This window comes from Acinonyx jubatus, chromosome E1 (genome assembly GCF_027475565.1).
Source record: "Acinonyx jubatus isolate Ajub_Pintada_27869175 chromosome E1, VMU_Ajub_asm_v1.0, whole genome shotgun sequence".
NCBI classification, from domain to species: Eukaryota; Metazoa; Chordata; class Mammalia; order Carnivora; family Felidae; genus Acinonyx; species Acinonyx jubatus.
Genome location: NC_069397.1, coordinates 5,767,374 through 5,791,213, shown reverse-complemented (window position 1 = coordinate 5,791,213; position 23,840 = coordinate 5,767,374). Strand labels below are relative to the sequence as shown.

Below are 23,840 nucleotides of genomic sequence, written 5' to 3'. Positions count from 1 at the left end.
GTGGTAATCTGTGGCAGTCCTAGGAAACTAAGATACCAACTATGGGCTGACATAGAATAATTCAAATAAATTTCATAGAGCGTTCCCCTCTCTTGTTAAATGTCCTTCTCACTGTCTAGATACCTCAGTCACAGAGTCAGCTCAGTAATTCTGCCATCAGATGCACAGGCCACATTTGATTTTGATTCATCTTTCAGATAACCTGGGACTTTCAAAGTTAAATGGAAATGATCATTTTAATACTTTGCCTGATGTGGATTCAGAGCCAGGCCAAAGGCAGTTTGGCAACCTGTCAGCAACTGACAGTATGACTGAAAAACCTGGTATGTCAGCTATTGTTCTACTGTATTAGCTTCTTTGGGTCCTATGAACTCATGAAATATAACAAAGCGCTGTATTGTCTAAACTCTTCTGAATATATGGCTAGCGATCACATAACTCCTTTTGTCTTAGTCTATGCCTGTCAAAGAGGAATTCTCTGATGTCTTTGTTTTTTTTTTTTGTTTTTTTTTTGTTTTTTTTTAAATATATGAAATTTATTGTCAAATTGGTTTCCGTACAACACCCAGTGCCCATCCCAAAAGATGCCCTCTTCAATACCCATCACCCACGCTCCCCTCCCTCCCACCCCCCATTAAGCTAGTGATTCAAAAACTTCCCATTAAGAAAAGCTCAGGCTCAGGTGACTTCACCACTAAATTCTATCAAACATGAAGAAGTAATATCAGTCTTCCAAAAAAATAGAAGAGGAAGGAACACTTCCCAAATCAGGTGGTATATAGGTCACTAGTTATATCCTCATACCCAAAACAAAGACCTCACAAGGAAAGAAAACAACAGGTCAGCATCTCTTAGGAATATATATGTAAAAATCCTCAAAGACATATTAGCAAATTGAATCTAGAAATATATACAAAGGATTATAACCCAGGATCAGGTGAGATCTCAAGAATGCAAGGTTAGTTTAACTTCCAAAAATCAATTAACGTAATATCTCAATAGAATAAACGACAAAATGATATCATCTCAATGGATACAGAAAAAACACTTGATAAAACCCACCACCGTTTCATGATAAAGGAAAAAAAAATTCAACAAACTAGAAGGCAACTTGCTCAATCTGATGAAGGGTATCTGTAAAAACCCCACAGTTGCCATCATACTTACTGGCGGAGATTGAATGAATTTTCCCTAAGATCTAGAACAAGTCAAGGATGTCCAAACTTGCCATTTCGACTTAATATTGTGCTGGAAATTTTAGCCAGGTCAGTTAGGCAAGATGAAGAAATAAAAAGCCATCCAGATTGGAAAGGAAGAAGTAAAACTACCTCTATTCGTAGATCACATAAACTTGTATCTAAAAACAAAAACAAAAACAAACCCAAGGAATTCACAAACATTATTGGAACTAATAAACAAGTTCAGCAAGGTTGCAGGATAGAAGATCAATATACAAAAATATACATGTTATACACCTGAAACTAATATAACCCTGTAGGTTAACTATTATTCAATTAAAAAAATGCAAGACTTTATACCCCAAACTACAAAATATTAATCAAAGAAATTAAAGAAGACCTTAACAAATGGCAAGACATTCTATGTTGATGGGTCAAAAGACTTAATATTGTTAACACTTTCTAGATTGATCTACATGAACTATTATCCAGTCATAGAAAAGGAGTGATACATGCTACAGCAAAAACCTTGAAAATATTATGCTAAGTAAAACAGACCAGCAACAAAAGACCCTATAGTATATGATTTCATTTCTAGGAGATGTCCAAAACAGGCACATTTTTAGAGCCAGAAAGTAAATTGGTGGTGGGCTTGGGAGGACATAAGATGGAACAGAAGTGCTCACTAGGGGATCTAGAATTGGGGGGGGGGGTGCAGAGAGACACAAATTTGCTAAAATTAGAGTGTGGTGATGGTCACATGGCCTTGTGAAAATATAAGCAAACTTTGAATTGTATACTTGAAGTGGGTGAATATGGCATGTGAATTATATCTCAGTAAAGCTGTTAAAAATGTGGTAGAAAGTAGAGAGTCCTAGTGGGCATCAGTGGGAGCCAAATTCTTATTTTTTTATATCAGGGAATAAATAGATATCTAGAATTGATCAATTTAAAACTAGTGATAGATTAGTAGGATACTGGCACAAAAACAGACACTCAGATCAATGGAACAGAATAGAGAACCCAGACATGGACCCACAAACGTATGGCCAACTAATCTTTGACAAAGCAGGAAAGAATATCCAATGGAATAAAGACTGTCTCTTCAGCAAATGGTCCTGGGAAAACTGGACAGCGACATGCAGAAGAATGAACCTGGACCACTTTCCTACACCAAACACAAAAATAAACCCAAAATGGATGAAGGACCTGAATGTGAGACAGGAAACGATCAAAACCCTAGAGGAGAAAGCATGAAAAAACCTCTTTGACCTCAGCTGCAGCAACTTCTTCCTCAATACGTCTCCAGAGGCAAGGGAAACAAAAACAAAAATAAACTATTGGGACCTCATCAAAATAAAAAGCTTCTGCACAGCGAAGGAAACAATCAGCAAAACTAAAGGGCAACTGACAGAATGGGAGAAGATATTTGCAAATGACATATCGGATAAAGGGTTAGTGTCCCAAATCTATAAAGAACTTATCAAACTCAACACCCCAAAACCAAATAATCCAGTGAAGAAATGGGCAGAAGATTAGTAGGAAATAGAGAAGCAGTTCCCAGAACTAAATTTAGAAATAGGCAAAAATAAGATAAAGTAAAATAAAATAAATTAAATTAAAATAAGATAAAATAATAAAGCAAAACAAAACAAACAAAATGTGTCTGAAAAGGGAGACGGGGTATGGGAAGGACTGGAGCTGGGAAATGTTGGTTTTCATTTTAAAGTCTATATTATCTATACAGTAAAACCTTTGCGAGCATAATTTGTTCTGGAAACATACTTGTAATCCAAAGCACTCGTATATCAAAGCGAATTTCAAAACCCATTGGCTCAGTTGTGATCATGTGACGTTCGACGTCATGTGCTACTTGCATTACAAGACATGGCTCTTTTATCAAGTTAAAAATTATTGGAAATGTTTGCTTGTCTTGTGGAACCCTCTCAGAGCAAGTTACTTGCAGCCCAAGGTTTTACTGTATTTTAAAAATGTGCAAGTGTCACTTGAAATTATCAGAAGACTACAGAAACACACATACACATAAAATTAGTGAATAAGACAATTCTTTCCCTGCTGTAGACCCTATCCATTCTTTAGGACCCAAGTTAGCTTCTTCTCAACCACCCCCCAACACTAGGCATGCTGTAGAGTTCTCTCACTGTGTAAATGAATGGACTGCTCTTGGAGCTGTATTACCTGGTCTAGGTTCCAACCTGTCGGGTCTTTATTTAACTTTGCAAAATGGTGTCGTTTGGCCAGTGTGATGGTTTTGATTAGTTGTTCATTTGCTCATTCTTTCATCGAACGTACATATTTCTTTAGTACCCCTCACCGTCCTAGGAAGTGGGGACACTCTGGCGAAAAGGACACCTGTTCCCAAGGAGCTCTCACCCTCTCACGAAGACACAGGAGTCACTAGACAAGTACAAGGTGATGTACATAAAGAAGGGCACTCTAGGAGCACATGGGGGGGGGGGGAACCAAGGACCTTGAAAGCCAAGTAGGTCTTCTTGGAGATGGTGACATTGAAATTGGTGTCTGATAAACTGAGGGTTGATGGGCGGTGGGAGGGAGGGGAGGGTGGGTGATGGGTATTTAGGAGGGCACCTTTTGGGATGAGCACTGGGTGTTGTATGGAAACCAATTTGACAATAAACTTCATATATTGAAAAAAAGAAGGGAAAAATACCCAACTCAATCATAATAAAAGTGATACGAATTAAAATTAAAACAAAAAAGAAATTGGTGTCTGAAGGATGAATAGAGGCTAGCCTGGTGAAGGGGATCCAGGAAGGGAGATGGCAGGCTTGGGAGAATGAAATGGCTGCCATGTAGAATGCAAAAGAGGCGAGTAGGAAAATGTGGACAGAATGATGGACCCCCAAGGATGTCCACGTCCTAATCCTCAGCAGAGGGGACTCTACAATGTGAGTAAATTAAGGCCCTCAAGATGGGGAGGTTATCCTGGATTATCCAAGTGGGCCCAATGTAATCATAGGAGTTCTTATAAGGAAAAGAGGGAGGCAGTAAGACCCATTTATGATTTCTGATCTCCAGAACTGTAAAATAATAAATTAGTGTTGTTTCAAGCCTCCAGGTTTGTAGTAATTCATTACAGCAGCGACAGGAAACTAATGCTGGGAAGCAAGCTGGAGAAATAGGGAGGGACGGGAGGAGGAAGTTCCCTGTGAGACACATTAAGGAGTTTGGACTTTCTTCTCAGGGCAATCAGAGGCCGTGAAGAGCAGGGTGAGACTTGTGTTTCAGAAAGATTGCTCCGGCCCAAGTAAGGTGGGGCGGGGCGGGGTGGGGGTGCCGTGAGAGATGGGTGGGTGGCGGGGCAAGGTCTCTCCAGGACCCTGCCAGTGTCCTCAGGACTCTACCGTGTCCCACCCTGGATGGTCCCTTCTCTGGTGATAATCCCCTGGTGTTCGTTTCCAAGGACCCTGATTTCTGTATGTTAGCAAATAGTGAGTACTGCCTCGTGAACTTGGGGTCTAGAGAAGAGAGACTGCCGGATGCAAAGAGTGGAAGTTCACGGGGCAGGTGCGGCCTTGGCTCCAAGATGAGTTTGTCTTTTTCTTCTTCTTTTTTTCAATCTTTGTTTATTTTTGACAGGTAGAGAGAGACAGAGCGTGAGTGGGGGAGGGGCAGAGAGAGACGGAGACACAGGATCTGAAGCAGGCTCCAGGTTCTGAGCTGTCAGCACAGAGCCTGATGCGGGGATCGAACTCATGAACCACAAGATCATGACCTGAGCTGAAGTTGGACACTTAAGTGACTGAGCCACCCAGGCACCCCTAAGATGAGTTTTTCTCACCTTGATTTTCCACATCTTTCAGGGGGTCCACGCCTGGAGACAGGATAAAAAACATGGGCGTGGCTGGTCCTGATTCCTCAAACGAGGCCGCAAAGTCTGGCGTTCTTCCCGCCACGTACTTGCTTCCCAACTTCTCTTCAACAAAATCTCTGCCAGAAAAGAAGTGCATGTGTATGTCAGTCACAAAATAGCAAACACTTGAGAAATGGAGGCATATAGACATGGAAGGATGCACTCAAGGTCATGGGCGTGGTAGTCACAGAGGTGAGACCAACTTCCAGGTGCCTCATTGTTAAGTCAACATGCACAACCATGGCTGGCCCGCTGTCCTAGATCAGGGCTCTTTCTGAATCCCCATACATCCAGGCCACTGTCACCTTCTCTGTGAAGCCTGGATGTCCCGTCACATCACCACCGTCCATTGGAATGCCACCAAGATCAATGCTTTCAGAAAGCTTGCAGGCAGCTGGACCCTCCACACTCCATATCCCTGTGGCCTTCTGTCTCGGTCCTCTATCTCAGCTCAAGATGCAAGGCCCTCTGCTTTCCTGTGCTGTCATACTCTATCAATGTCTGTTTCCTTTCATCCCACTCCACTTGTCAATGTTCCTTTCCACACTGCCCTGTCTTCCGCCGAACAACCCTTTCAGCTACAACCACTTGGTTGACCATCTGGCCCAACTCTTGGCCTTAACTCTTCCCCAAGGACACTGCTTCCTTGTAGTCTCCACAGTGGGGTTCATTCTCCTACCTCTGACCTATGTCTCAGGACGGTACGGTGGGATCATGGTTCTCCTCACTGGTGGTTACTCTTTGCAAACCATGACTTCTCCATTCTTGTGGCTCCGTGGACTCTCCATTCCCCATACTGCATTGCCATGTCCCCTGCACATTGACGTCATTTACTGTTCCACTTGTCGCTCTACCCCTTCCCTGAACACTTGGCTCACGGACCTTCTCTCCACCAGCCTGAGTGACATCAACACCCACATGGATAATCGTCCAGTTCCTCTGTCTTCATTTTTTCCTCAATTCAGCCACCTGGTTTTGTGGCCACATTTTATCCTGCCATTACTGAAGGACTTTGTCTACATCTGAAACCTTCAATGGAAACATTCCACTCTCTGCCGAAAACCTTCCGTCAGCGATTTAGCAACTGACCCTTATTCCACCTGTTCCTTCCCTGTGTTGGTGCCACCACAAATGGAGGATTTTCAGCACTGTGGCTTCTCTGTTTTGTTTCTTAACCGTCCCCTTACGCTCTTCTCCTCTTTCCTATCCAGTGTAGACTCCACGGCCTATAACCTTGAACAAAACTAAAAAACGTCTTGGGGTATAACTGATAGCATAACATTTGTCTATTTTAAGTGTAGTATTCAATAATTGTTAATAAGTTTACTGAATTGTACAGCCTTCACCATAATCCAGAATTAGAACACTTTCATCATGCCAATACGATTACTGCCCACCTCAAGAATTCCCATTCCCACCACCCAGCCCCAGGCTGTGCTCCAGACTAACTTAACTCTGAATCTACACCTGGGTGGTTGGACGTTGCCACAGGGAACCCTTGATGAAGACAGGTGCCATTGTAAATACATGATCTTAACTAGGTGGGCTCTCAATGCTGCTCAGAATTCTTTGGGTTTCCCTGGTGGGTCTTCTCTCCCACTTGTCACAGACTCTATTTCAAACTCTGCGCCCTTCTCCAATCTCTAGCCCTGCCATCTCCTCTCGCGCACAGACTCCACTGATGAACACGACGTCATTAGACATGGTTCTCAATTTTCCACCATAATCCTACCACCTCAGCTAAAGGCACAGATATCGCTGTCTCCCTTCTTTGCGGTCGGAGAGACGTTCTTCCTGCTATGGGTGATCCTTCCAGCTCTTCTCTGGGTACCATCATCTCCCAGCACAACAGATGTGACCAGCAGCCTTCTCAATGCTGATATGGATGGGCTCACCTCTTTCCAAGTTGTCCACTTAGCTATTAAGAAAATACATGGCTGACACAGGGCAACGGGCCTTACTGGATTTTGGATGTTGGTACCAAGACCCCTGTGACTAGAAACACATGACCTTTGTGCTCAGCTCTGCCAATCTGGCCACGTCGAGACTGCCCCACGCCCAGCCTGGGGCTCCCCACTGTCCCCTGTCCCGTACCGTATGGCGTAGGTCATCCGGTCAGGCCGCATGACTCTCATCATACAGAGGCGCTGCAGGGCTGTCTTGTCCTTCCACTCCTGTGGAAACTTCTCCTTCTCAGGACATTCCGATTCCACAAACTTCTTCCAACTCTTGGCGGATCCCTCAATGTCTCGATCCAGATTACAAAATTCTTCCATTGATGAAAGTGCCTGTGACATTTTGGAGAATCTTGCTGTGAAATACAGTTTCTCCAGAAAGCTATAGTTTTCATTGCATTGGGGGCAGGGGGAAGGTGTCAAGGAACGAGATACGAGTATAGACGTAATTCTGTCTTGCTCATACTCGCGTCTGGAATCTTGGATCTTCCCCCCAGGTAAGCTCAAGGAAAAGGAGGTGTTTTGATCAAGTCGCCTCAGCAAACTGTACTAATAGTGTGCAAGGGTTAGCAAATAAAGTGTTTGGATTATTATCAGTAGCACATTGAACTGCACCTTCCTGCAGGGTATTGATTGGGAAGAGGGACAAGAAAAGATACCATGACTTTTCTGTTCACGGAGCCCAGACGTTTCAAGTCTCCGACTCCTTCCTTTTATCTCAATACTCATTCTGCTGGCAAGTCAAGTTCTCTCCCAAGGTGCCTCTACATAGTGACTTTGTGTGAACGCCAACACTGAAATCTCCACGAGTTGCCTGCTTCCAGTAAGGACTAGGTCCAAATACGCAACTTAGTAATCAAACGTTTTCATCTAGCGTTTCCTTCCGATCCATCCGGGGAACCGGGTGTCCTTCTTCCCTCCTACTCTGTCCAAGAGTATCAGTGCCCAACCCTGGAACCGTGCTGGACTCATTCCCAACTCAACTCTTTGTCTACTCTACTTTCATCATGCGAGAGATCCTTGATCTCTCCTCCCCCAAATTCCACTTCTTCCTTTTCTTTTTTAAAAAAATTTTTTTTCAACGTTTTTTATTTTTATTTTTGGGACAGAGAGAGACAGAGCATGAACAGGGGAGGGGCAGAGAGAGAGGGAGACACAGAATCGGAAACAGGCTCCGCCCGACGCGGGGCTCGAACTCACGGACCGCGAGATCGTGACCTGGCTGAAGTCGGACGCTTAACCGACTGCGCCACCCAGGTGCCCCACTCCTTCCTTTTCTTGTGCTGGTCACAATTAGCATGTGGTAAGGTCCTACAGGTTGTTACAGTCCTGGTCATAATCAGCAACCTCTCTCAGGTACCTTCTCTCTCACAGAGAAACACAGAGCCTTCCCATCCTTCTTGCGTGGGCTACTTGGAACTACTCAGTGTTGAAATCTTTAACAAAGGGTCTGATTCAAGGTTCAGATGTTTGGTAGCTGACAGCTTTAAAGCCTTATCCACTCCCCTGCCACCACCCCACACTTTCTTCTTCTCCTCCACATCCAGGCAAGCTGATAAGTAAGTCTTGGTACTCCCTCCTCGGGTGCTGGAGGGAAGCCGAACCCTGTAAACCCCTGCTCACATACAGAAATACTCACCCCTGCCCCAACCTTAAACTACTAAAATAAATAAATAAATAAATAAATAAATAAATAAATAAATAAAAAAACCAAAAAAAACCCAAAAACCAAAGTGGTCTCCTTCCTTGGCTCTCTCAAGCCATTTTCAAATTTGGTTTTTAACGTTTATTCATTTTTGAGAGAGAGACAGAGAGAGAGCAAGTGTGTGAGCAGGGGAGGAGCAGAGTGAGAGGGAGACACAGAATCTGAAGTGGGCTCCGGGCTCTGAGCTGTCAGCACAGAGCCCGACGTGGGGCTCGAACCCACAGACCGTAAGATCATGACCTGAGCCGAAGTTGGATGCTTAACCGACTGAGCCACCCAGATGCCATGTGAGTAATACATTTTTTAATACTCTCTTGGTGTGTGCGTGGCATCATCAGTCTTGATGTCAAAACCAAATTTTGGGTGGTGGTTCATCCCATCCCATTCCTTGACAATGCCCACATAAACATTAGTCGCTTGGACACTTTTCTGCAATTCTTTCCATTATTACTTGACTCTGCTTATGAAAGGGCGGGCCTACGCCAGCCGACTCCATCTTGTTCTGTGTCCTTCACCTTGACCACACCTCCTCCCCTTGAGTAACCCCCCCCTCACCTGACTAACAGGACTCGACCCTTCCCCAGGACCCTTCCCCAGCCAATCGGCTGAGGCCATAGCCATTACCTCACCAACTGCCCCCAGGCCCCAATAAAACCTTTGTCTTTTTGAAACTCGCTCTCTTTCCCTGGTATCTCACCGCTGCGTCGGTGCAGGTAGGGGATTGAGCTCGAGCTAGCTCGAATAAAGGCTCTTTGCTTTTGCATCGGACTCGGCTCCCTAGTGGTCTTTGGGGATCACGAATTCTGGGCATAACACTTATACATTTGGTCTCTTCCATGAGATTAAAAGGTAGAGTATGTCCAAAGCATCTACCACAATGCCATGAATTTTAAGTATCCCAATACCTTCTTGCTATTTGAATTCATCTGTTCGTCCATCCATCCATCCATCCATCCATCCATTCAACATTTATTGAATGCTTCATGCCAGGCACTTGGGGGTACAAAGGTAAAAAATAAATAAAAGGACACACGCCTTCAAGGAACTTGCAGTCCTAAGCTAAGGAGAAAGGACAGATGAGGGAGGCCTTCGGATGTAAGTAGAATTCTGTTGGGCAGAGATGGAGGGAGAGAAAAGGGAAGGGCATTTAATGGGGTGGGGTCAATGAGAGTCAAAGTCTGGAAAGGGGAGGGGGGGCCTGTCAGAAAGCAGTGTGCCAGCAGCAGAGGGGTCTTACGGGTGACCCGGGGCAGGTGAAGCTAGAGAAGGACATAGACCCTTAGTCTGGGCTCGCCGAGTCTCATTTCCCATGTGGACGAACACAGGTCCTGTCTTCACGTGCCCTTTCACACGGGCTCTGTGTCCCCCCCTACCCCCTGCCCCACTTGACCTTGGCCACTAAGCAGGGGGTGCATGTCACTCTATTGAGAGGTGGGGGCCAGGGGGAGTGGTGTGTAGCACGGGGAAGGGGGAGCCAGGAGTGGAAGGCTCTGGTCCCAGCATCACCGCCCCACAAGCTCTTGTGACTCAGAGACTGTGGGCTTTGATTTTCCCACTTGGATAACGAGGCCAAGCAATCCCGGTCCCCCGTTGCTCACATTCTAATGTAGAAACGAGTGCTTTGAAGATGGTAACGCCCTCCCTGCTGCTTCCTTGGGGTTCCTGCAGTTACTGAATCCCCCCACCTGGCTTACTTGCCTGTCACTCCCGCAAGACTGTGAGTTCCCTGCGGGCAAGGACTTTCTTAGGCTTCTCCGAAAGCCTTGGAACTAGCAGGCTGCCTGGCGCTTAGCAAGTGCTCAATTAATAAAGTTTGACATCTGGGCCGCCAGCAGGAGGGCTCTTGACAGGCTGCGAAAAGCTGCTGCTACTGTAATTACTTCTCTCTGGGCTGAGGAACTGACTCCCATCTTCTTACAGCTTCACCCCTGCTCCCAGCTGGCATCACCATTAACCCTTCTGCGGGCCCGTTACCCCCTCGGGCGATACCACAAAACTGAGCACATTATGCCCCGATCAGCGTTCCCAGCTGCCATGACTGGGTCTGAAACACGCTTTCTTGAGGCTCTGGGTTGAGCACAATTGCAACATTTAATCTTCCAAATGAGGCAAAGGGATTTCTAGCCTTCTAATAAGCTAAATGGAAATGACTAATTAACCTAATTACATTGGGCTGTGCAGCAAAATACAACTGTGCAAATTGGCGTCCAGAGTGGAAGGGAGAGGTCCTTTCAGACTCTGACAAAGGCGTGCATCATCGAAGAGATTTTATAATGGAGAAAGGGACGTGCATTACCTTCCGGCTCAGCATTTGGTGAGACTTAAAACATGCTCACAAAGGATAATCATAAAAGGAGTCTTTTATCTCAAAGAGTTCGCTCATTACCTGATTATTAGTGCTTCTGGGGAAACAAGGCAAGCAACCTTCCTCGTCAGATAGAATTAAAAACTTCTGTTTGGTAAGTCATATCCTATGCAGTTGTATTTATGTCTTCAGGCTAACATTCAACCCAACGCTTAAAAGGAGCGTTGATCAAAGGCTTTGGTGATGTGTACTACGCATCATATTTTGTTCCACCTGCTGACATCCTGCCCCGTGCTTGAGCGGGACGGGGGTGGCCTTTTGCTGCCCTACCTAACGCAACTCAGAGAACGAGAGAGAAAGCTAAGCGCTCATTTGTAAAAGGCTTTGACCAGCCAGACGAGCTTAGCCCACACAACCAAACGGAGAAGCGAAGCGGAGCAAACAATCCGTCTTGTGGAAAGAGAAACGGAACTGGGTGGCACAGCACAGGAGCTTTCGAGTTGAGTAACGTCAAGTGAAAGTGGTAGGGTGTGCTTTTGAATCATTTATTCTTTATGACTTTTGCTGTGGAGGGCTTTGTGGCGTAGCACAGGGAAAGGCAAGCTGGACTGGAATTCCAGACTCACGATTCCTCAAGGTTTCACCTTCAGTGGACAAGTTCCATCAGGCACGATGCCCATCAACCACAGCAATATATACACCCCACAGCCGGGTAATTAATAATCATAACTATTATGGGGTGAGCTGTGTTCCCCAGAAAGATGGGCCAAAGGGCTAACTTCCCAGACTTGTGTGTGACCTTATAGTTGGAGGTAGGGTCTTTGCAGGTGTGATCAAAATGAGACGAGGTCACCAGGGTGGGCCCTAACCCAGTACAACTGGTGTACTTAGGACAGAAGATGTCAAGACACACAGAGGGAAGATGACATGTGAAGGCTGTGGGGATGGACTGAGGCCACCACAAGCCAAGGAATACCCGGAGCCACTGGAAGCTGGAAAAGGCAAAGAAGGATCCTCTCCTAGAGACTCTGGAGGGACCATGACGCTGCTGACATTTTAATTCCAGACTTCCAGATTCCAGAACTGCGAAGAGGACCCAGGCTGTAGTACTTTGTGATAGCAGCTCTAGGAAACTAATGCCATGGCCATCACCATAACTATAATCACAAGTACGTTCCGTTTCCTGACCATTTACTATCTGTTCAACGGAGCCCTAGGAGGTGGGTATTATAATAGCCATTTTGCAGATAAGGAAAGAAAAGTTCAGAGGAATGAGATCATGTGCCAAAGGCCACACATACTCCAACTAGAACTTGAACCCAGGAATGTCTGCCTCCAGAGCCTGTGTTAACCAGTCCATCATTACTCCGGTTCTGCAAATGGGCTCATTCAGAACTGATTTCCAGAATTTATTCCCTCCATAAGGGCAGCAGACTATGAGTGGGTATTCTCAGCCCTGGGGCCACACTGTCCATCAAGGTAGTCAATGAGCCAATGAAATGTGGCTCATGTGATTGAGGAATTGCATTTTTTTTTAAATTTTTTTTTTCAACGTTTATTTATTTTTGGGACAGAGAGAGACAGAGCATGAACAGGGGAGGGGCAGAGAGAGAGGGAGACACAGAATCAGAAACAGGCTCCAGGCTCTGAGCCGTCAGCCCAGAGTCCGACGCGGGGCTCGAACTCACGGACCGCGAGATCGAGACCTGGCTGAAGTCAGACGCTTAACCGACTGCGCCACCCAGGCGCCCCAGGAATTGCATTTTTTAATCGCACTTAATTTTAATTATTGTTTTTTTTTTTAAGTTTATTTACTTAAGTAAACTTTACACCCAATGTAGGGCTCGAACTCATGACCCTGAGATCAAAAGTCTCATGCTTTTCCTGCTGGGCTATTCCAGTTGCCCCAATTTTAATTATTTTTAAATTTAAGTTTAGAAGCTGGAACTTGGCTTTAGTAATTTGGAAAACTTTTAAGTACGTTCTGAACAACTTAGGTCAATATTGTAAATCTAAGTTTTGTGAACTCTAAATATGTATCCAGTGCTTGTGATGAAAAGTTAACACCTGAATTGAAATGAGCTGTACATGGGGCTCCTGAGTGGCTCAGTCGGTTAAGTGTCTGACTTCGGCTCAGGTCATGCGGTCTGTGAGTTCGAGCCCTGCATCGGGCTCTGTGCTGATAGCTCAGAGCCTGGAGCCCACTTCAAATTCTGTGTCTCCCTCTCTGTCTGTCCCTCCCCTGCTCATGCTCTCTCTTTTTTTCTCTCTTTCTCTCTCTCAAAAATAAAGATTAAAAAAAAAAAAAAGAATGAGCTGTACGTGTAAAAACTACACACCAGAATTCAATGACTTGATAGAAAAACAAAAAATATTTCATGAATAGTTTTTATAATAACTACCTATGCAAATGGTATTTTGGCTACCCTAGGTTTTTCTCCACAAATCTCTGCATTTATTATGATTTTTCTTAGAAATCTTGGAACTTTGTTATTTTGGTTATTGTTGTGAATGGAGCTCTTCATTACTTCTTTTCCAGTATATTATTCCTCTTCTTATCTGCCAGACAGGGTCCAGAATGACAAATGCAGTTAATAAATGAAAATCATTCACACCTTTGCTGTTTAGGTCAGGGATCAGCAGACTATAGCTTGCAGACCCAATCTGGCCCACTGCCTGTCTTTGTAAATAAAGTTTTATTGGCACTCAGCCATTTCTGCTTATTTACACATCGCGTGTGACTTTGGCAGAGCTGAGTAGTGACTCACTCAGTAGTGACTGAGTCTGGCCCTCAAACCATAAATATTTACTGTGTGACCCTGTACAGAAAAAGTTTGATGAATCCTGATTTAGATACAGCCCTAAAGATGATTCAAAGAATACCTGTGGACTCTGAAAAAGAAGTTAGAAAAATTTTTTGGGCAAAGGCAGCATGAGTGAAATTAGCCTCGAATTTCCTAAGATGGTTCCTTCGAAGAGGAGAGCGTGTGTATAAATATTAAGTTCTGGGCTTCTGTTATAAAATGAATCCACTTGGATGGCTCTCAGGGGAATTATGCTCCGTGAACAAGCCAGTCCGCCAAGGTTACATACTGTAGGATTCCATTTACATAACGTCCTTGGGAGGACAAAATTGTACAAGTGGAGAACAGATTAGTGGTTGCCATGCGTGAGGCACTAGGGGAGGGATCAGGTTGTTGTGGTCATAAAGGGCAGCATAGGGGTCCCTACAGTGATGGAATTTTCTGTACCTTGACCGGGGTGGTGGAACCTTGGTGGTACCTTGACCGGGGTTCTGTACCTTGACCGGGGTGAATCCTCACATGTGAAACACACACACACACACACACACACACACACACACACACACACGTATAAAAAATTAGTGAGATCAGACTCAGATTAGTGGACTGTATCAATGGAAATTTCCTGGGTGTATGTTCCAAGACAGGAATGCAAGATGTTACCACGGAGGGATGCAGGGTATGAAGGATATTTCTATTATTTCTTATAATTGCATGTGAATTCGTATCATCTCAACATTTTAAAAAACTTAATAAAAAATGTAAAGAGCAAGAGAACCACTCCCGTCACTTGAGAGTCCTTTGTTCTATGAACTGTGTATAACATGCAACAAACATGGATAATCACAAAGAGGATTAATTTCGTGTAGATGTCAGTGTCCCCAAAGCACCAGCACCTGCTGTGTGTAAGCATCCAGGTGTGGACCCGACGGCTGCCTACGTGGATGGTGGCCCGGACCCTGCATGGGGGGGACTGCTCAGTCAACGTCACTGCTCGGCATCATATCGCACACCCATCGTGTCACATCAATGCAGGCACGGTCCCTACAGCAAGGAGCTTATACTTTGTGATCTTTTCGTGGAATAACGTTCATAGAATCCCAACCACACTCAGCGGCGTAACATGGAAAGAAAACATGCTCTGCGTTAAATGCGAATAAAGAACATCGATGTCCCGGGTGAACGTGAGAATAAAATGCATTTCTCAGGTGCTCAATAAATGTGAGCTATTATGAACCGGTAGGAATCCCAGCCTGGGATGCATCCCCCACTGAGTTAGGACCCGCATGGATGTGCCTGAACAGAGCCCTGGCAGGTGTCTGGTTCCAGGGAGCCCTGTTGGAGCACCCCCACACGGCCTGAGGGCCCCACGGAGGAGCCCGCGGTCCAGCCCTCAGTGCCGGCAGGTGAAAGGCAGCTCGGCTGAGGCAGGGAAGCTCCCGGATCTTCCTGTCGCCCCACATCCTGAGGGCAGAGCCCTGAACCAGCGTGCACCTGTTTCACTGACAGCCTTCCCAGCAGGCCCGGGAAGGGTGAGCTCTGCTGTGGGGGGCCAGGTGAAGGCACGCACCCGTGTTTAACCCCCAAGGAGCGCCACGCCGACTTCATGGGGACAAGTGTCAGGGGAGAAACTCCAAGAGCTGAGAACTTGACTTTTTTCAAGGGGTCTTTTCTACTGACCTTTATGCCACCCCAGGCCTGATGGGAGAGGAAGCCCACGGGACTGGTGACGCCCGTCTGCCCCGGAGATCGAAGCAGGAAATCCAGCGTGGTCACACTCACTTCCCCGTTCGTGAGGAGGATCTGCAAGGCGGAAGAACAATACCACGATGCTTTAGAGGTGCTGGTCACAGGGTTCTGGAGATCTGGGGGTTCGCACTCGGTGTAATCATCGCTGCTTTGAACCCTAGAGCGTGCTCATCAGTGTTGGTTGTTTTAAAGAGGGTGGAGTGTGGGGCACCTGGGGTGGGTGGTGGGTCAGTCGGTTAAGCGTCTGACTCTTTAACTCGGCTCAGGTCATGATCTCACGATTTGTGGGTTTGAGTCCCGCATGGGGCTCTGTGCGGGCATCGTGAAGCCTGCTGGGGATTCTCTCACTCCCTGTCTTTCTATCCCTCCCCTGCTCGCTCTCTCAAAATAAACAAAAATAAACGTTCAAGAGGGTGGAGTGAAAGAAAGTGGGTTATCTGCGCAAATCACTTTTGCGTATGTGTATATTCACCCACCAACATCAGGGTGACATAAATGCACACAGTGAGTGACCAGGTACATTGATTAGCAAGCGTTCTATCAGTTCTAAATGCCATGGAGCACATCTCTGCGATCTGAGAAGATGACACATATAAGTGACATGCCTGAGGAGGATGTCAAAGTCACATATGGACACATGCAAGAGAGAAATGCACGAATGAATCAATAATGCTAAAGGGGTTCCAGAATAGGGGAGTGACCAGCAAGCAGGGCAGTGGGATTAATTTGATGAAACCTTTTTATTCTTCTCTTTCTCCTCCTCCTTCGTTTTTTTGTTTGTTTGTTTGTTTTGAGAGAGAGAGAGCAAGAGAGTGAGTGTGAGCAGGGGAGAGGCAGAGAGAGAGGAAGAGAGAGAATCCCAAGCAGGCTCCACGCTGTCAGCACAGAGCCCGATGCAGGACTTGATCTTATGACCGTGAGATCATGACCTGAGCCGAAATCAAGAGTTGGACGCTCAACTGACTGAGCCACCCAGGTGCCCCTTTCAGTTTTTGAAGTAATCTTTACACCCAATGTGGGGCTCAAACTCATGACCCCAAGATCAAGAGTCACACATTCCACTGACTGAGCCAGCCAGGTGCCCCAAGTTCTTCTGGTGACACCACATGCTTCTGGGCTGGAGAAGGAATACAGAGGGTGACAGGGACGAGCCACACTAACACTCCCCCGTGGATTCAGGCTTTGGAACATGCAAACAGAGTCAGCCCAGAAGTCATCGTAGCATATCTGGTATTTAGAATTGGAAGAGGCCTTCGAGATAATCTAAGCGTGTTCCCAGTTAACTTACGGAAAAAATTCCCAAACCTAAATGATTAGAGGGATAAGTGCGAAGAAATAAATTCTCGTGGCTTTTTGATGTTGAGAGTAAGTGGAAGACAAGGTTTTCTTATTAACACTGGAAGTCCCTGATGCCCCCCAAGCCCTTGAGAATCAGAGTTCTTAAGGACCTTTTCAAGGCCAAATCTGCTATGGCTATGGAAAGACATTTGCAATTTCTTTAAAAAAATTTTTTTTAATGTTTATTTATTTTTGAGACAGAGAGAGACAGAGCATGAGCAGGGAAGGGGCAGAGAGAGAGGGAGACACAGAATGTGAAGCAGGCTCCAGGCTCTGAGCTGTCAGCACAGAGCCCGATGCGGGGCTCGAACTCACAGACCGGGAGATCATGACCTGAGCCGAAGTCGGACGCTTAACCGACCGAGCCACCCAGGCACCCCGACATTTGCAATTTCTTATTCTGAGGGAAGGTTGGGGCATGAAACTCACATCCCTAGAGGTAAATAAATAATGAGGGATGCTCTACATTTCTTCTAGCATCTCAAAAAGTATCTAGTTTTTGGTATGGCCATTGAGTTCCATTTTTAGTGCCAGCTTGGGTTGATGGCTAGTGGCCTGCTGGAGGACAGTGTTGAGGAGGATCCTAGGTCATCCAAGGTAAACGAGTACAACGGTTGATTAGGCATGTTTGCCATGAGTGTGACAATGGTGAGGCAGCATGCATGCGCCATATTGGACCTTCTTGTCCGATGCCTCTGCGTAGAGCCTAATAGCCTTCACGTTCTATGGGAAGCGAAGTGAAAAGAGCAAACTTTCTTTACACCTGCTGGTTGGGCACTGGAAAATGATGTGTTTTCTGGAAACTTCTTGATTCTACTTTTACCTGAAAGGTAAGCTGGGCAAGGTAGGTCAGCTTATCACACTCGAAGAGCCCACGTGTGGTGTACTGGTATACGGAGAAGGTGATGCTGTCTATCAGATTGGTCACACGCGCCTTGAGGCTCTCGTCCGGAGCAGCCTTCTCCACAGCCTTCTGGAAGACGATGCTGAAGGCCTGGGGGCAGGAGGTTGGACACTGGTAATTTACACAGATCTCTGTATATGTAACTAGTAGACTCACCTGTGAAGAATACTGTAATTTGTCAGCCTCAGAAATGTTTTCCCAGCATATCCTGCCAAGAAGGGACCGTGGTTGGGGTGCCTGGGTGGCTCAGTCGGTTAAGCATCCGACTTCGGCTCAGGTCACGATCTCATGGTCCGTGAGTTCGAGCCCCACGTCGGGCTCCGTGCTGATGGCTCAGAGCCTGGAGCCTGTTTCGGATTCTGTGTCTCCCTCTCTCTCTGACCCTCCCCCATTCATGCTCTGTCTCTCTCTGTCTCAAAAATAAATAAACGTTAAAAAAAATTTTTTTTTTTAAAAGTAGGGACCGTGGCAACAAGACAACATTCTATTAGCTCTTTTCTTAGTTTGCTCTTTTCTTAGTAAATTGCTACGTTGCCATGATGTGGGCAAAGCTATGAGGCATACACACAAGAGCCTACAGTTCTGACCGGTGAAAAGTGACTATCCAGGAACCAAAATAATTAAATTAGATCCAGTAAGTTCTGTTGGATAACCACCCCCACAAATGGGTAAGCACGGTCAACAATAACCAGCTGGGATTAGTGATACTATCCAGTAAATTCCAGAATTCCTGATGGTGGAGCCAAAATGGGTTGGATAAATCTGTTGTCTTAAAGAGACTCTTGTACATAACAGGTACTCAGAATATTTTAAAATTAATTACTTTTCCTTTTGGTAATGATCAGAATCTCATGTGCTGTTTTTCTTCCTATTAAGTCTGCAGTCATTTGGAGAATCCTTTTACACACCCTTTATTTCTTCATAGACCCTTCCTGAATCAGAGAGCAGGGTGCAAGGCCTGCTTTGGCTACGTCTTCTGAACATTAAGGGTCTCTTATGAAATACAAATGATATGAATCAATTTTTCGTGGTTTAAACATATACAGCATTTATACAAATCATTAGGAATGCTGCACTTTGTGATATGCATAGAATGAGTCATTAAAGAAAATAAAAATCAAGATATAATCAGGCCTTTCCAATTCGTGGCTATGCAGATTTCCAGTCTTTACTCTATTGCCCTTTGGTGGCTTCAAAAAAAAAGAAGAAAAAAAAAAGGAGTCTTGGGTCTTTCCAACACCAGGTATTTAAACCTCAGTGGAAACCATATAAAATTTGCATCTCGATATTTCCTCAGTTGCAAAATTGGGGGGAGGGGAATAGGACCTCCTATTTTTCAAAGTTCCATGGTGTTTCTTGTTAAGGAAACCCTTGCAGACTCCCTTCTTCATTCAGTTTTGATGATCCTAGCAAAATCTTCTGACTGCCTTCAACCCAATCCACGGTGATGTGTGCCCACACCTAGTAGGCTGGAGATTAGCTCAGTGGAGGTGGGTCATGTCCCCCAGGTCCACACAGAGAAATCTGGAAAACTTATACTGGCGAGTGAGTCTGCAGAGACTGAGTGTATAGCTTTCCCCAGGGCATTACTGTGCCTTCTTTTCCCTAAAACTATCTTTATTGAAATGATAGTGATCAGTAAAGAATCTCCAGCTACTAAGTTTAGACAAGGTGGTTCACGAGTCAGAAAAAAGAACTAAAGAAAATGCAAAGACTTAGGTACACTTAGCATTTTCTTTGCATTCAGCTCATTTGGGCTCCCTTTTCCGTTCCATCCTAAAGGGGACTCCCATCCTCCTGACTTCCAGGAGGAAGCCAGCGCCGGGCTGACCTCTGTTTGTACGACCCCCTCCTGGAGGTCATCTGTTGCGCACACGGTCCCATGGCTGGCTCTAACCACCCTGTCACTCTTCTAGGGCCCCTGTCCAGGGCCTTGCGCCTTAGATAGGTTTCACCTTGGGGGCTCCTGGGTGGCTCAGTCAGTTAAGCGTCCGACTTCGGCTCAGGTCATGATCTCATGGTTTGTGAGTTTGAGCCCCATGTCGGGGTTTTGCTGACAGCTCGGAGCCTGGAGACTGCTTTGGATTCTGCATCTCCCTGTCTCTGCCCCTCCCCCACTTGCACCCTGTCTCTCTCTCTCAAAAGTAAATAAAAACATTTAAAAATTAAAAAATATATGTTTCATCTTGTCCTTTCTACCAGACTGTGGGCACACTGAGGATGGAAGTCAGTCCTTAGCAACCCAGAATCCAGCCCAGCTCTTCACGTATGATAGGCATTCAAAAGATCTGGTAATGAATGACTGTGTCCCACTAGTGCCCTAAAGAGCTTGGGCAAAGCATGAGAGATGCTCCAGACCGAGGGTCTCAAACTCAGATGCCCCAGGGGCCAGATGTGTAAGACCAAACGGGGACGAGGGGAAGGAACGTGGCCAGAGGGAGGCAGAAGCTGATCCTGGAGGAGCCACCCATCCCCTTAGGTCCAGCCAACTTCTACTGTGTGGAAGGAATGGGGGCTCAGTACTGAAATCCAACACACTTTCACGGGAAGCCAGGCATCTGGATTAGTGGTTGTCCTGACTCTTGGATCTTCACCACCAAGGAGGGTGAAAAGCCCTCTGAAAATAGGTCAACAGGCCTTCGGTCTGAGATCAGAGCTCTGTGCTCTTTGCTTCTGTCTAATTCTTCCCTTCCCCACTTCTCTGAGCAAGGTCCCTCTTCCAGCTGTCCCCCTGCACAGAAGACACAAAACAGAGGGACATAGGCCTTCCAGCCAGTGGTCTTATCTTTCTCAGGACCCCCTGGCCCTCAGCCAGTGAAGCCTCATTAACCCTCTCTTAGCCTTTGGCTGAGTTCTGGAGAAAAATGACAACGCACCCCCGTTCCATCTTAACCTTGGTACGAGCTCCCCAGCTTTTTCAAAACTGGCTCTTGAAGAGTGTCTGGGTGTGTAAAAGCCAAGAGACACATTTGGACATATTCCTGCTCAGAGCCATTTGGGAAACAGGGATCTGTGGCTGGAACAGCGACCGTAAAACCCAACCTCAGACAAAAGCCAAGATCGTGGAGACCCCAGGGATTGGTTTTTCTTCCCATCGCACAAGGTTTCTAAGTATACTGTTGTTTCGGTCCCTCTGAAGACCCTTCACCTTCTTATCTAAGCATTTAAATCTGCTTTCGATGATCAAGCTGGTTGGCAAGTCTTAATAACAGTATGGGGGCCAAATGCCTCCCCCCCAAAAAAAACAGTGCTTCTATGACAACACAAGCCTCGATCAGGGTGTTATTGCTGCAAAACAACTTTCCCCAGGTTTCCAAACACATCTTTTCTTGGGTTTCATTTGATTTCTTTTCAGCCACTCTCAGAACTGGGGAGCCCTCTTATAGCTATTCTGCTTACCATGCTAACTCTTACGCTGTCTTAAAACATCTCGTAATTCTTTCATCGTTTGCTTTGACCTGAATACGAGGCCAAGCATTAGATTGCTTTTAAGCGCATAAAATATAAACACAATTCCTTTCATCTGCAGAGACTCTGAGTTGAGGGAAGGGGACCCGGAAACGGTACAATGCCATCCGCCATTGAATGAGCCCCAGGGACTTGAGACCTCCTGATTTCTCACCTGCTCACCTCCGTCCCCACACCTTGACTTCCATCAAGTGTTCCCCTTCGCAGAATGAGGGGTAAGCTCTGACTGTGTAAGTGTGTGTGTGTGTGTGTGTGTGTGTGTGTGTCCATCCTCTGTCTGTTAGGTTGAACCACAGAGGTTGTTCAGAAATGCTGCACTATCCCTAATGTGTCTTCAACTGTGCATACCCTACGGGAGAAAGATAGACTTTCATCGATTCACTTAAAATTTATAGGGCTTTATTTTTTCATAAGTAAGTTAAGAGCAGTCAGCACTTACAATGTGCTAACACCTTTGGTGTTAGAAATATTTCGGCAACCATAAAGCAGTCGCCTGGAGGAACTTAGGGTAGCGAGGAAACTAATTGAAGGCTGGACTGACGCCATTGCTTGGTCTTTAACCCCTATGAAAGGCACGCACACCTGTGATTGTCCCTATCGTACTTTAAGCTCTTTTGGGGGGCAGGGGCCACTTCTGATATTTCTTGGTTCTCTTCCTTGCCTTCAGTAAGCTTAGCACCCACCGTGTCGCCTGAGTGAGTGAGGCTGGGACAGCTCCTGCTCCTGTGGGAATAACCCGTGAGTCCTGAGTGACCCAGTTAAAGAGATGAGGACTGTAAGGTGGGTCTGAAGGTACCGTCACGGGTCCCCCGGATTTGATCTGATAGACCTGCTGTAGCCAACAGAGTCGGGTAAGCCCTCCCGGACAGCTGGGTGGCTGTATGACCAGGTTTATGCAAAACCCCACAGGTGTAGGTCACCTTGAGAGAAAACTGGTACATCGGGTGGATCTTGCTGAGGTCATTCATGATGAAGTAGAGCAGGGAGGCCCGGGCGGCTGCGGGCCGGTAGTGTTCGCGGGCCTCGTTGATTTTCACTTCCGTCACCCTGGCCTCCTGGACCTGGTAGGGAAAGAAATAGCGGTCCGTTCAACTGCTATTCAACCAACCTATCAGCCTGGCCTCTCTGTGTCCACACACACCGTGTCTGTGTGTGGGGCAGGTGGGTGTGGGTGGCGATAGCAGCTAGAAGGTTAGGAAGCTGATGTGGTTTTTTTTTTTTTTAATGTTTATTCATTTTTGAAGTGGGGTGGGCAGAGAGAGAGGGAGACACAGAATCTGAAGCAGGCTCCAGGCTCTGAGCTGTCCACGTAGAGCCTGAGGCGGGGTTTGAACCCATGAACCATGCATGAGATCATGACCTGAGCCAAAGTTGGATGCTCAACTGACTGAGCCACCCAGGCGCCCCTGCTGTGTGTTTTTTTTTTTTTAATAGAGCATCAGTGAGAAAGGAGGTGATCTTTCACAAGCATGAGAATACACACACATACACACACACACACACACACACACACATGCATATATTACTTGAAAATAAACCAGTATTACAGGCAGTGAAAGTCCAGTGAAAACAGCATAAATTGAATTTTGTTTTAATTTTTATGAAAGAGTTCATATGTAAATTCACAAAGAGGATCTCTCCTTTTAGTAAAAAAACCCTTAATTCCAGTATAGTTAACACAGAGTGTGATATTAGTTTCAGGTGTACAATACAGCGACTCAACCCTTCCATACATCACCCGGTGCTCATCAAGATAAGTGTGATGTCAGCCCCATCACCTACTGCCCCCCCCCCCACCTCCCCTCTGGTGACCGTCAGTCTGTTCTCTACAGTCAAGAGGCTGTTTCTTGGCTTGTCTCTCTTTTTTGCTTCATTTTTTAAAACGCCACATATGAGTGCGATCATAGGGTATTTATCTGTCTCTGATCATTTCCCTTAGCATTCAAGTTTCTAGATCCATCTAGGTTGAAAGAGGATCTCTTTCAATGGAATAGTTTATTATCAGAAAATTTCTTATCACAGGTAAAAATGAGGAAACAGACCCAAGCGTCAGAGAGGGAGTCTGAAAGAAGAGGCCACTAAATACAAGCCTCAGTATGACCTGCCTTATGCTCCAGACGAGTGAAACTAATGAGAATTTCTGAGACTCTCACAGGAAAAAAAACAAACAAACCACAACGATCCTTTTCAAAGATCAGCTTGCAATAAACAATTACGAACTTCAGAAGGAAGTGTTACCAAGGCGGAAAAGGAGAATCTACTCCCCCCAAATTCCCAGGAGGATTAGCATCCCAAGAGCTGAAGATCCCTGAACAATCTATAACTCACCATTAACTATTTCGGTTTAAAAGCAGTAGAGCTGAAGAAAAACATAAAATCGGGACATTAGAAAGAGGAGCAGCTATTACCTAGAAAAAAAAAAATGAACTCACTAGGACTTTTTAAGTAATTCAGTTATTTAAATGAAAAACCCAGTGCACAGGTTAAATAATGGACCAGTGCTGGAAGGAGAAGATGAAAACTAGAAGACAGATCTGAG

General features: G+C 45.7%; 1 protein-coding gene across 1 annotated transcript in view; it reads right to left on the bottom strand.

Moving 5' to 3' along the window:
* The window catches only part of DNAH9 (dynein axonemal heavy chain 9), a 334,173-nt gene that overhangs the window by 50,526 nt on the left and 259,807 nt on the right, over positions 1-23,840 (bottom strand). The window contains exons 57-61 of the mRNA XM_027047332.2: positions 22,222-22,362; positions 17,753-17,923; positions 15,523-15,645; positions 7,168-7,361; positions 5,002-5,150 (exon numbers count right to left, since the gene is read on the bottom strand). Coding sequence (XP_026903133.2) covers positions 5,002-5,150; positions 7,168-7,361; positions 15,523-15,645; positions 17,753-17,923; positions 22,222-22,362 — 778 coding nt within the window. The remainder of the gene's footprint in view (positions 1-5,001; positions 5,151-7,167; positions 7,362-15,522; positions 15,646-17,752; positions 17,924-22,221; positions 22,363-23,840) is intronic.